Below are 14,123 nucleotides of genomic sequence, written 5' to 3'. Positions count from 1 at the left end.
CAGTTGGAGGCCTACTTGGGCAAATACTTTGTGAAACCCCAGCTCCAAAATAACCACAGCAAAATGGACTGGAGGTGTGGCCCAAGTGGTGGAGTGAATGTTTGCAAGCTCAAAGCCTTAAGTTCAAACCCCAGTCCCACCAAAAAATAAAAATGTACTAAAGGTAGTATAGTTAACAAAGGTTGTGGTTCATATATCAAGCATTATATTTTATATTCAGCAAACTTAATTTTATCAAATGTGCTTTAATTTCAGACAACACTATGAAACATATAAGAAGCAAACAACAGTTTTGCAATATAGTTTCAAAATGTATACAAATTAGAATACAGAGGTTAAACACTGGTATGCTGACCACATTTTGAACTTCTAAATAAACTGCTTATAAAACTTAGCCAATTCAACTCAGCCAATCTGAAAGCTTTACTTCCCATAATATAAAAATGATACTTTGAGATCAAAATTTTTTTACTAAACTATATAAACATTTAAAACAATCATTAAAAACTCAACATTAGAATTTATAAAGATTAGCTATAAAAATATATTGGCAGTCACTTTTCTTATAAAGGTACCATTCACTACATTACAAAATAGTCTCTAACATAAAATTACCTCAATAACTGCTATTTTAGAACCTGATAAACCTTACATTAAATTGATTATAAAATCTTCTTGGAAAAACTTTGGTATGCATTTTTAGGTTTTCTAAAAAATATTTTAAGGACTTATGTAAACATTTCATTCCATCAAAGCACAACAGATAAGTAATGGATATTTCAACTTGCATACAGGATGTAGAATCAAAAAAACCAATTTGTTACATATTTGTAAAAAATCAACCTTACCAGAGTAAGCAAAAACCAAACTACTTAAAAGTATCAAACTTTTAAACAGTTCTTTCCATTCTGATACAAAATGTTATAAAATCACTACACTCCATTCATGTACCTTAGAGGCCCAATAGGACAAAAACGTCAAAAATGGTTAACCCAGTCTCAAAAACTCTCAAGTTCAACAAACGTTTAAAAACCCATTTTAAAGACTTGACAATAGAACAAGTATACATAATCAATCAGAACACATAATTTATATATTTAGTAATGTATTAGGTTTTCTTTTATATTTGTAATTTAGAATTTATTCATAGCAACACACACACAACCACATATAACTGAGAAAGGTTAAGTTTCAGGAAACATTAAGAAATGCAAATCTAGAGGGTAAACTGATTTACTTGAAAACATTCAATTTACCAAATTTTATCTTATCTGCCATTTTTGGATTGACAATTAGTACTATTTAGAAAACTAGAGTTGCTGAGAGCGCCTTTCTTCTTCCTGTTCAGTGTGTTTAACTTTTACAGAGCTTCCAGTTGTGCCGGCAGTGTCCTTGAGGTCGTCTTCCACTTTATTATCTGTCACCAGATCGCTTGTAATAAGACATATGCCTCTGCATGGCACAAGCCTAAACTCAGCTTCACTTTTGACCTTTTTAATTTATAAAACTCCACTAAAAAAATCCATCTAATTTTTAGGCAGGTCCACAAAATACTTTAGGAATCAAACACTTTTATGAGAATAAAGATCCTTCAAAGTTTTTAACTCTTCTATTAGAGTTTTATTTTGATTTTCCAGGACCGCAACTCGATTTTCCAGGCATTTCACATATTCCTTCTTCTTCCTGCGACATTCTCGAGCAGCTTCTCTAAATATATTTTTAAAAGTGTTAGAAAAAAAATTTCATGTTCTTTAAACATAAATTATTTCAGTAATTTTCCCTGCTCATTTTTAATCCCTCAACTAAAAACTTAAAAGCATCATCTACAGAGCTGCCTACGTAGCCCTCGCCTTGCAAGATTTCCACGGCCCCCAAGTTTCATTTCTCTTGAATACATACCAAAGTAAAATTTATGGGTTCCTCTTTAATTTTTAGTTAAGTTTGAATTGCTAACAATCAGTTCTTGATCACTCATGGCCTCTTAGAACATTTCTGTGAAGTCGCATGTAAGTCACATATATTAGGTATTTTTTAAGTTTTGTTATACTATATAGTATCTTGTTTTATATACTGTTTTGATGTTTCTGCATTAAATATACAGATTTTTATTTTCAGTGCTAGGGATTGAACCCAAAGCCTTGCACATGCTTGGCAAGTAAGTGCTCTACCACCGAGCTACATATATGCCAGGCAATAAATGTTTTAAACCTGGATCGCTGTGTTTATTAATTTTTACTTTTTGGATTTTTGAGACAGAGTCTTACTATGTAACCCATTCTGGCCTCAAACTCATGATCCTCTTGCCTTAGCCCCACCAATGCTGGGATTGCAGGTGTGTACCACCACGCCTAGTTGGATCCCTGAATTTAAATTGTGGGCAACTCTCTCTTGGGACTACTTCTAGCTCTGGGGGTTCTACTTCCTGTTTTGCTTGTAAAACAATAAAAAATAAAACAAAGCAAAATAAATTGTACCTCTACCACTTACTAAGCAGCATAACCTTGGGCAAATCATGTGATCTCTCTAGGCCTTTATGTATCCTTGGCTCAAAAAAGAGAAAATAATAGTATCTACATCTCAAAGATTTTTGTTAGAATTATCCTAATCTTTTTTGTCCTCTGTGTTTCTAGACTTGGGCTTGTTAGACCTCAATGTATGACAATATGTTGGAGCCTGGGTTAAGTGCTTTCCAACAGAAAGGGGTGGTTCGGGGGGTGGGCAGGACCATGAATCCAGACATTGTGGATTTTAAGTGACATTTCTCTAATTCTCTATCCTGCACAGGTCCGTACAGTCAAACTGTGCTAGTTGATAGGACCATATACTTTTCAAGACATGTAGGCATGGACCCTGCAAGTGGACAGCTTGTACCAGGAGGGGTAGTGGAAGAAACTACACAAGCTCTTACAAACATGGGAGAAGTTCTGAAAGCTGTAGGCTGTGACTTCACTGATGTGGTAAAAACAACTGTTTTGCTGGCTGACATAAATGACTTTGGTACTGTCAATGCAATCTACAAACAGTATTTCAAGAGTAACTGCCTACCAGGTTGCAGCTTTGCCCAAAGGAAGCTGGGTTAATATTAAAGCAATAGTTGTTCAAGAACTTCTTGCAATAGCATCACTATAAGTGGACCCAGTGTTTGTGGAATTTCCATCTTGTCATTAAATTAACATCTTAATTTTTACAATTGATGTTGGGAAGTGTAAGTATAATTAAAATAATCTGGTTATTATGGAAATACCGCATCACAGGGAAATTTGACAAGATTCGAAGATTAGATAATAATGCAATAAATTACACTAATACACACTCATACTGCTAGATGTTAAAGGAGACACTAATTACATAGTTACTCAAAGGAAAAGATGAGTTAGTGTAGGAAGGATGAGGTATTGTTCCTGAGAAGTAAGAAAGAGCACACATAATTAAATCTTACTAACTTAATGAGCTAAATATTTAGTTCTCACGTTAGATATGTGATGAGTAAAATTAAGTATTCAAATGTCAACAGTATTAAGAGAAGAAAGTAGACCAAAATTTTATATAAGTAATATTTTTCTAATGGAAATAAAATAAGCATGTGGATTTCAAAAAAGAAAAAAAAATTTCAAAGGACAGGTCAATTAGGGACTAATGAAGCTGGGGACTTTAAGCCAATACTCATTTACCAGCTCAAAATTCTAGGTCCGTAAGAATTATATATACTAAATCTAATCTACCTATGCTTTATAAATAGAACAAAGCCTGGGTGACGACACATCTGTTTACAACATGGCTTACTGACTATTTTAAAGCCCTGTTGAGAACTGCTGAGAAAAGATTTCTCTAAAAATATTACTACTCACTGACAATGCATCTGGTCACCTAAGCTCTGGTGGAGATATACAATAGATTAATGATATGTTCATGTTGCTAACACATCCGTTCTGTAGCTGTGGGTCAAGGACTAATTTTTGACTTTCAAATCTTATTTAGGAAATGAATGTTGCATGGCTTTAGCTTCCATAGTGATTCATCTGATAGATACGGGTGAAGCAAATTTAAAACCTTCTGGGAAAGAGTCACTATTCTAAATGCCATTACAACATTTGTGATGGATGGGAAGAAGTCAAATATCAACATTACTAGGACTCTGGGAGTTGACTGTAACCTTCATGGATGACTTTGGAGAGTTCAAGAATTCAGGGGAGGAATGCGCTGAGGGTGTAGCTCAGTGGTAGAGTGCTTGCCTAGCATGTATGGGGTCCTGGGTTTCATCCACTGCACCAGAAAAACAAACAGCAACAATAACAAACCACAGTTGAAGTAACTGCAGGTATGGTAGAAATACCAAGAGACCAGAATTAGAAGTGGAGCTTGAACATGCGATTAAATTGCTGGTCTCAGGGTAAAATAAAAACTTTAACAGATAAGGAGTTGCTTAAGGACAAGCAAATAAAGTGGTTTTTTGAGATGGAATCTGTTGTTGGTGAAGATGGTGTGAACACTGTTGAAATGACAACAAAGGATTTTAATAATACATAGATTTAGGTGATAAAGCAAAGTGAGGTTTGAGAGGATCGACTCCAATTTTGAAAGACATTATACTATGGATAAAATGTTATCAAACAGCACTATATGCTACAGAGAACTCTTTCATCAAAGAACGAGTAACTCAACATGGCAAACCTCATTCTTGTCTTAATGTAAGAAATTGCAGATGGGCACTGGTGGCTCATGCCACCTAATCATAGCTACTCAGGAGGCAGAGATCAGGAGGCTCACAGTTCGAAGCCAGCCTGGGCAAATAGTTCATGAGACCCTATCTCGAAAAACCCTTCATAAAAATAGGGATGGTGGAGTGGCTCAAGGTGAAGGCTCTGAGTTCAAGCCCCAGTATAGCAAAATAATAATAATAATAATAAATGAAAGAAATTGCCACAGCCACCCCAACTCTCATCATGTCATTCAGGCAGGACCTTCTACCAAGTAAAAAGATATGACTTGCTAAAGGATGACTGTTAGCACTTTTTAGCAATTCATTTTAAATTAAGGTAGCTATATCATTTTGGAGGGACATAATGCTACTGCACTATAATTCCACAGAATTGGGTAAACATACCTTTTCTATACATTGAAGAAAAAAAATTTGCATGACTTGCTTTTACTGTATGAGATTTACTGTACAGTGGTGGTCTAAACCCAAATCTACAGTATCTCTGAGGTATGCTTGTATTATTTTCATTTAACTCTGTGAGCCCAAGGACAAAATGTTTGAAAAGCTTTGCTTAACAATGCTATTTCAAAGTCTATAATAAAACCAGAAGAACTCTAGGCCATGTAACGTACTAAACAGAAGACACAGAAAAATGGGACTCACTAATCCACTGGGAATGAACCAGACATAGTCCATCCAACACTCAGTAATGTCTTTCCCTATTTCTAACGACACAATTCCCAGTAATATCTGGTTATGTTGTGAGGTTTGCAAAAATCTTACCCATTTTGGTAGTGTAATTCTACTACCTACCTGTTTTTCATCAACCTTATTTCTCTTTTCAGTTGGGGGTCATCTGTCTTAGCTGTCTGAGACGTAAGAGTCACAGGAGATGTCATCACCACAGTTTGTTGCAGTGAAGTAACTGGTGTGGTACGGATCTGATATGTCTGCATATCTCCTGATGCAGCTGTACAATCAAAACAAGTGTTAATTTGTAAGTATCCTTGAAAGTGCTTTGGGACTTTCAAAGGCAGTTAAGCATACTTACTCTGTACAACCACCTGCTTGCTAGGCACAAGTATTTGTTGTACATCAGAGGTCTGCGCATACTGGAGAATAGTGCCTTGCTGAGTACTGCCTGAATTTGTCATGGTTAATGCCTGCAGTCCCTGTACTCCATCTGCTCCTGGACTGGCCAACTGTAAGGCTCCATTTGGCGCAATGGCAACTTTAACCAAAGAGAGAAAATAGCTATTATAAGGCTATGCAATGCACTAATTCAAAGGAAGGGTGAAAAAACTTTTCTCAGGCACAGCAGATTGAATTCAAGGGGTTTTGCTTGCTATGCAAGTACTCTACCACTCAGCTACACCGAGTCCTTCTGTTTCTGAGAAAGGGTCATTCCATGCTAATTGCTATTTGGTACAGAAATTCTTTCTTTCCTTTTTTTTTTAAATTGTTTTTATTGTTTTATTATTCATATGTGCATACAAGGCTTGGGTCATTTCTCCCCCCTGCCCCCACCCCCTCCCTTACCACCCACTCCGCCCCCTTCCCCTCCCTCCCCTCTTCTTTTTTTTAAATGCTGCCTGTCCCTCCAGCCTTTCCAGAAATTCTGAGACATTAGAAGAGGGCATCGATGGCTAATTTTTTTTTTCCATACTGGGATCTGAACTCAGGGCTTATGCCTTGAGCCACTCCACCAGCCCTTTTTTGTGACAGGATTTTTTGAGATAGGGTCTTACAAACTATTTGCCTTGGCTGGCTCTGAATCCCGATCCTCCTGATCTCTGCCTCCTGAATAGCAAGAATTATAGGTGTGTGAGCCACTGGTGCCCGGCTGATTGCTAACTTTTTAAGAAAGAAATTAAAAAAAAAAAAAAAGAGGGCAGGGGGCATGGTTCAAATAGCAGAGTGCCTGCCTATCAAGCACAAGGCTGTGAGTTAAAACATGTCAGTAGAAAGTCACGTGTAGATCACATTACTTAACTCCCCACAAAGGTTTTCACACTGAATTGTATTTGTGTTACTGTTCTACCCTTAAACTAAACACCCAAAAGGCATGCTCAAACAGAAAACATTTTTAGCATTATGCAATTGCAACTAATCCCATTCAGTATCTAATACCTCATTCCTGTACTTCTTTCCAAATCATTCTTATGTAACATTTTTCTCCTTTTATGCTTTGGGTTGCCACAAAGCCAAAATACAATTGTGTGTTGGGGTGTGTGTGTTATAATTGAAAATAATTTTTTCTAGAGTTTCTAATAATTTCTACCCCATTGCCACACACAGCTATTTCCATATACTTTAATTCATGACTTTAAAAATACTCATAAAAACTTTTCTTGGCTCAAGTGGTAGAGTGCTGTTTTGCAAGCGTGAAATCCAGTTCCACTCTCCTCCCCGCCCAAAAAATTTAGATGCAGAGATTTGTTTTGAAATTATATTTGCAATTTGTTAGGATTCTTTTTCCCTCTCACTCATTTTATGTGTGTGTGTGTGTGTGTGTGTATGTGTGTGTATACACACACACACATTTATCACGTAAGTATAAATATATAAACAAAAAGTCCCATTATCTAACCCTGTTTATTTCTGACAGGATGAGGTGACCAACCTCTACATTTTGAGGTAGCCATTATTTTTGGTGCATCTCAGATTTTCCTATGTGAATATATCAATAAAAGTAATATATATATATCAAAATTATATGTATCTGTAGATGCATGTGTTTTACTGCTAAATATACATGGTAATACAGAATTTTTTTTCTAGCCTTTCTTGTATAACATCTGTATTTACCTGGTTATATTTATTCTAAAGCTGCACTGTTCAGTATAGTAGCTATTAGCCTCAAGTGACCATTAAGTAAAATTAGAATAAAGAATTCAGTTCCTCAGTTTCGCCAGCCATATTTCATGCACTCAACAGTCCCACCTGGTTTATCACTACTGAATTGGGCAATGCAGATATAAAACATTCCCATCATCTCAGCATTGTTGCCTACAATATGAGTTTGTATTGTATCTATTTTAACTATAATCTGAAATATTTGCTTAAGTTTCTATGTGATTTTTACAATTCTAATTTTCAGTGGTTTAAAATAAGCCATATTGTGGCTGGGGGCGGCGGGGGGGGGGGGGGTGGCTCAAGCTGTAGAGTACCTGATTGGCAAGGCCCTGAGTTCAAACCCCAGGGACACACACACACACACACACAAACACAGAATAAGCCATATTGATATAACTTGTTAATATGCTATCTTTTAAAACAAATTTTGGGGAGGGAGTGAATGTCAGTAATACATGTATATGGTAAAGAAAAAAAATTTACCCAAAGTAAACCTCTCAACTGCTACTGATCCCTACGCTCAAGTTTCTACCTTGTAACCAGTGCTCCCAGTTTCTAATGTGTCTTTACAGAGGCATTTTCTATATATTATCTAAATTCACTTATTTTTAACAATTTTAACTGAAAGCTGGGTTCTACATGCTAAGAATATAGCTGTGAATGAGACAAACAAGGTTCTTTCACTCAAGGAACTTACATTCTTGTGGGGAGAACAAGTTACAAAATAATCTAAGTTAACCTATAATTAAACTAATATGTACTTAAATTATATATAAATGCTAAAAAGAATAACATAGAGGTGTAAAGAAAACTAAATCAAGGGGGAGCATGTTTTTAAGAGTTGTCCCTCTAAGGAGGTGACACTTAAGCAATCAAAGATGATTCCAAATGTAATGGCTTTTAGGACTTGGATTTTATCCTAACAGAAAGTCATTGGAGAATTTTGGGGAGATGTGAAGTGATCTAGTTGACATTTAAATTATATCAAGAATGGAAGAAATATGATCAACTGGAAGCCTACTGCAGTAATTCAGATGAGAATCTAAACTGAAGAGGTATGGTGGTAGTGGTGGTAGTGGTGGTAGTGGTTGAGGAGATCATAAAGGGACATATATTTTGTGGCAAGAGCCAATTAGACTTAAAGATTAAGGTTAGGAGTAGAGGGAGATATTAAAATGGGAGGACAAGTGAATTTCTTAGGAAAAGAGAATTAAAATCTTAATTGTGGTAGCTCATGGTGGTATACACTCTGCACACATTTATCAAAACTTATAAAACCCCCAAAAGTGAATTTTACTGCAAGTAATAAAATATTTAGAATAGTCAGAAAACTCTGAAAAAGCCTGTACCAATCCATAGAACTTCAAATGTATTAAATACTGCCTTCATCCTACACTAAATTCCCATTTCAGTAAGCTACAAATGGACAGAAATATGTAAATAGTGTATTCTCATAAACTGGGGAAGAAACTAGAAAACTAGAAAAAAAAAATTGGAGTCTCCTGAATCCTTAAGCAAGACAATTATGATGGATAAAAGATTTGAAAGTAAAAAATGAAGCAAGCATGGGGAAAATCTCAGAGATGGTTAAGTCTCTATGCATATTAATTCTAAATCCAAACAACATCAAAGAAAAAATTACAGATGTGCATGTGTGTGTATATCTGCTGTATACTTGTTTAACTTTTAGTATGTTTGAAATTTTTCATCAGAAATGCTGAAAACCAAACTAAAACTTTAACTTTAAAATACTGAGAGGTCTAATTCATTATATCTTGCTAGTTTTGTCAAATGTTATTTTAATAAGCCATAGACTTCATCCCTAAATTTTTAGGCAAAAATCCTAAGTGTTTTGTCTCTTTTGACTAAAGGCAAGGACCACATTTGCATGTCTACATCCTTTGTATCTTCACCTAGTCCTTAGGTGGGCTTTTTTTTTTTTTTTTTTTTTTTTAAGTGGGACCAAAGTTTCAGCTCAGGGCTTTGTACCTGCAAAACAGGCGCTATCACTTGAGCCACATCTCCAAGTCCATTTTGCTCTGGTTATTCTGGAGATGAGGTCTCTTAAAGTATTTCCCCAAGATGGTCTCAAACTGGGATCCTCCTGGTCTCAGCCTTCCAAGGAGCTAGGATTAAAGGTGTAAGGCACTGGTGCCTGGCTCAGATAGGATTCTTTACCAGTGGATGCTCATTCTTTGTTCTATGTATGGTGTAATCTTCCTATTAACATTTTCAGGTAGAGTGATTTAGTGATTAAATGTGATCAGCCCCTGGTTATTCACAGTAGGTATGTTGTAAATCACACTGCACAAGTCTGAATTCTTCTGATTCAAACTTTCTTAACTTCAAACTAAAAATTCAATGTTCATATTTAATCTTTTTCTGTATAACTAATCCAAATATAATTTCCACTGGAATGAAGGTCATGGATTTAACTGGCTAGTGTCCAAAAGAGCAGTCTCTAAGAGGCAGTGAAGTTTTAGGGAAAATTCTATCTCTAGAATCAAACTAATTAAATACTGGGCCTAGGGGTGTGGTTCAAGTGACAGAACACCTGCCTAGTAAGTGTGGGTCCCTCTGTTAAAAAAAAGAAAGAAACCCAAAACTAAACAAACAAAATATAACTTAACTGAATTCTGGCTCCACTACCTGTAAGCCGTGTGACCTCAGGAATGTTATCTAACTGTTTAAGCCCCTGTTCCCTCATAAATTGTTAGCTACCTACCTCACAAAGTTGTGAGAAGCAAATGAGATAATGCTGAAAAGTACTGTGCATTATTCTCAACGTCCTTTCAGTTACTGCTATGAAAGTATGACAGTCTTTCTGCACACCACTTCTTTCCACAGCAAAGTTAGTTTTGTGTGTCTACATGTGTAAACAAATCCTATACATACTGTACTGTCCGCTGCTAGTCTGATAGATGGAAGTTGGAACAGACATAGAAGTGACAGCAGAAACTCCGGGGTTTTCTCCGTCTCCTTTTCTACCCCGAGTATCTTCAGAAGAGAGGTCTTTCAAAATTTTTCTGTGAAAAATAGAACTCTATTAATGTTGGTAATGAGATTGCCTTTACAAAACTGCTAAACCATTTCTGTCTCTCTCCTCTCTTCTCTCTCTCAACAGGGTCTCACTATGTAGTCTAAACTGGCCTTGAACACATGAACCTTCTGCCTCAGCCTCCCAAGTGCTGCAATTACAGGGATGTACCACCCAACCTGGCCCTAAACCATTTTCAATCTCAGGTTAAAAGTACAATAAACTAGCCAGACACAGTGGTGCACATCTGTAGCCCCAGCTACTTGCAAAGCTGAGACAGGAGGACTGCTTGGGCCCAAGAGTTTAAGACAAGTCTGGGCAATGTAAGAAGACTCTGTCTCAAAAATCTACAAGACAACTAAACTGTTGTGTCGAGGAATCCTTCCGGTGGGGTGCTGGTGCTTCACACCTATAATCCTAGCTACTTGGAAGCAAAGATCAAGAGGACCTCAGTTCATTGCCAGCCCAGGCAAATAGGTATTTTTGAGACAGGTTCTCACAAACTAACACAAAAACAAGGCTGGCAGAGTGGCTCAAGGGGTTGAATACTGGTCTACAAAGCATGGGGCCCAAAGTTCAAACACCAGTAATGCCAAAAAAAAAATCCTTCTGTTTCTGTTTAGCATGTATTTATAATTATGTGGTCCAGGATACTTGAACTTCAGTTTATCTGAAAACAGACAGTTATACACTGAGTACAAATATACACATGAGCCTTTCTATGTATAAGGCCCTTGTAGTTATGGGTGAGACAGTAAGTTTTTTTTGTTTTTTTTCTTGTGGTGCTGGGAATCAAACCTAGGGTCCTGTGTAAGCTAGGTAAGCACTCTCCCACTGAGCTACACACCTAGGCCTTGTTGTAAAATTTCTTTCTCCTGTAGGAAAGATGGTTCCATTGTGAGGTATTTCACTAATTGTAAGGTACTTTTCATTATCTAAATAGTGTCAGTTTTCACTTAAAAAGATCAATTTTGCTTTTTCAACCTTTGACTATATATAGTGGAACAGAAGCCCACAGTTTTCAGGAAATGAGATTTAGAAATAGCACTATAAACCGGCACTGGTGGCTCACTCCTGTAATCCTAGCTACTCAGAAGGCTGAGATCAGGAGGATCTCAGTTCAAGGCCAGCCTAGGCAAATGGTTTGCATGATTCTCACCTCCAAATTAACCAGAGCAAAATGAACTGGAGGCATGGCTCAAGTGGCAGAGTGCTTGCTTTGCAAGCACAAAGCCCTGAGTTCAAACCTCAGTCCCACAAACAAAGAAGAAAAAAGAAATACTACTATAATATGCACAATAAATTGCTTATCTTAGCAAAAAGAGGTAAATATCCCAGTGGTATCACTCAGATTTGGTAAATGGGATTCATGAGAGGAACAGAGATGAAAAAGACAAAAGGAATCTTTCATGTTACCTATGCCAACCCCCCTTGCCATGAGGAAATTCCTTTTAATACTACTCACAACTTCTACTTCCAGAAATATGGCACCCACTACTGACAAAAAGTAGACCATTCTATTATTGAACACTGAGAGCTCTCCCTTGGTTAGATTTAAAATTAGATCCACCCAACTGGAGCTAAAGAAATTTAAGCCTAACCTCATTAACTTACCCATGCCCTACTTTGCAATATTTGACTACTGCTACAGGTGGTCTTTATTCTAGGCCATATACTTTCAGTTCTTTCATGTGCTCCTCTGTGACAAGTTTAAGATCCTTCTCCAGCTTTCTCTCCTTTCTCCGGACAATGTTTCTACCAAGAGGTAATACACAGACTGTATTAACAGAAGTTGCAGTTTGACTTTTTTTTTCTTTTTCAGCAGTACTGGGCTTTGAACTCAGAGCTTCACACTTGCTAGGCAGGTGCTCTACCACTTGAGCCATACCATCAGCCCTTTTTTTTTCTATTGGATATTTTCATGTTAGGGTCTTGCAAACTATTTCCCTGGCTGATTTAAACTGGGATCCTCATGATCTCTGCCTCCTAAGTGGCTAGGATTGCAGAGCCTGGCTACAAGACTATTGTAAAGGCATTTGTAGAAAAAAAAAAAAAAAAAAACCTGCCTATGTATTAAAATTATCTGGAGAGGTCTGTTCCATCCAGATTCCCATCTGATGCTCCTAAAGATCTAGGGCAGAACTCCAGGCGCCATTTTTTGTGAACTGGAGTTTGAACTCAAGGCTTCATGCTTGCAAAGCAGGCACTATACTGCTTGAGCCACATCTCCAGTTCATTTTGGAGATGGAGTTCTCATGGACTGTTTCCCTGGGTTAGCCTCGAACCTCCATCCTCCTGCTCTCAGCCTCCAAAATAGCTAGGATTTCTACTCTTTACCTATTATTTCTTTTCTTTTGCTTTGTTTTGGGGTTTGCTCTTTTCCTCCCTCATTTATGAAAGTGTGAGCTTATTCATTTGAGACACAAGGACTTAATGCTATACTTTCCTCCAACTGCTATTTCCCTCACTGACTTATTTACAACCCACATTTGATATTCTTTATTTTCATCAATTCAGAATATTTTTTTATTTCCCTTAAGACTTCCCATTTGGCAAAGGAATTATTTTTTTGGTGGTACCACTGTTTGAACTCAAGATGTCATGCTTACAAGGCAGATGCTCTACTGCTTGAGCCATTCCTTCAGTCCCAAATGAATTATTTCTTAGTGTTGCTGTTTAATTTCTGTATTTGGAAATGTTCCTATTATATTTCTATTATTGGTTTCTACTCTAATTCCAGTATGAAAACATATTATGCATAATTTCAGTTCTACATTTGTTAAGATTTGTTATGACCAGGTATTTCTTATTGGATGTTATTTGTGCTCTTGGAAATAATGTTCATTCTAAAGCTATTTGGTGAAGTGTCCAGAAATGTCAATTAGATGCTGCTGGTTGCAGGTGTTAACTTTTTCTATAACCTTATTTTCTGACTATAAGTTCTATTAAATACTAAACTTGGTGTACTAAAATCTTCATCTATAACTGGATTTGCTCTTTTTCTTTTCAGTTGTTAGTTTTTAACCCATGTGTTTTGAATTTTTTTTAAGGTGCATACACATTTGTATTGCTTATTACTTTCTTGAACTATCATTATGTACTATCTCCCTTTGTTCCAAATCTATTTTGTATGATGTTAATAGAGCCACATTAATTCACATTAGTATTTTTCTGGCCTCTCTTTAGCCATCCTTTTACTTTAAAACCTAGCTAGATATATAATTATATTTGAAGTGAGTCATTTGTGAAAATTCATTCTAATTATCTTTGTCTTTTTAAAGGAAAAACAGTTTTGAAATACAATTCATTTACTATACAATTAACCATCAATTAAGTATATAACACAGTGCTTTAAATGTATTATCAGGGTTGTACAACCATTACCATTATCATGTTTTTGTTCACTCCTAAAATAAACCGAGTACCCCTCAGCAGTTCAATAACCCCCATTCTTCTCTTCCCTCCTCCTAGCTGTAAGCAACCATCCATCTATTTTTTTTCCTTTTTATCTTCCTTCTTTCCTTTTTTTCT

At 36.5% G+C, this 14,123-nt stretch overlaps 1 protein-coding gene across 2 annotated transcripts in view; it reads right to left on the bottom strand.

Annotated features, from left to right (window-relative positions):
- Positions 1-225: 225 nt before the first annotated feature.
- The window catches only part of Atf1 (activating transcription factor 1), a 45,274-nt gene continuing 31,376 nt past the window's right edge, over positions 226-14,123 (bottom strand). For both annotated transcript variants that reach the window (XM_020179915.2, XM_020179913.2), the window contains 4 exons: positions 10,451-10,581; positions 5,751-5,930; positions 5,513-5,669; positions 226-1,707 (listed from right to left, as the gene is read on the bottom strand). In XM_020179915.2, coding sequence (XP_020035504.1) covers positions 1,563-1,707; positions 5,513-5,669; positions 5,751-5,930; positions 10,451-10,581 — 613 coding nt within the window. In that variant the 3' untranslated portion in view covers positions 226-1,562. The remainder of the gene's footprint in view (positions 1,708-5,512; positions 5,670-5,750; positions 5,931-10,450; positions 10,582-14,123) is intronic.

Source organism: Castor canadensis, chromosome 8 (genome assembly GCF_047511655.1).
Source record: "Castor canadensis chromosome 8, mCasCan1.hap1v2, whole genome shotgun sequence".
Lineage (NCBI taxonomy): Eukaryota > Metazoa > Chordata > Mammalia > Rodentia > Castoridae > Castor > Castor canadensis.
Note: the sequence above shows the minus strand (reverse complement) of the source record. Positions and strands in the feature narration are given on the sequence as shown.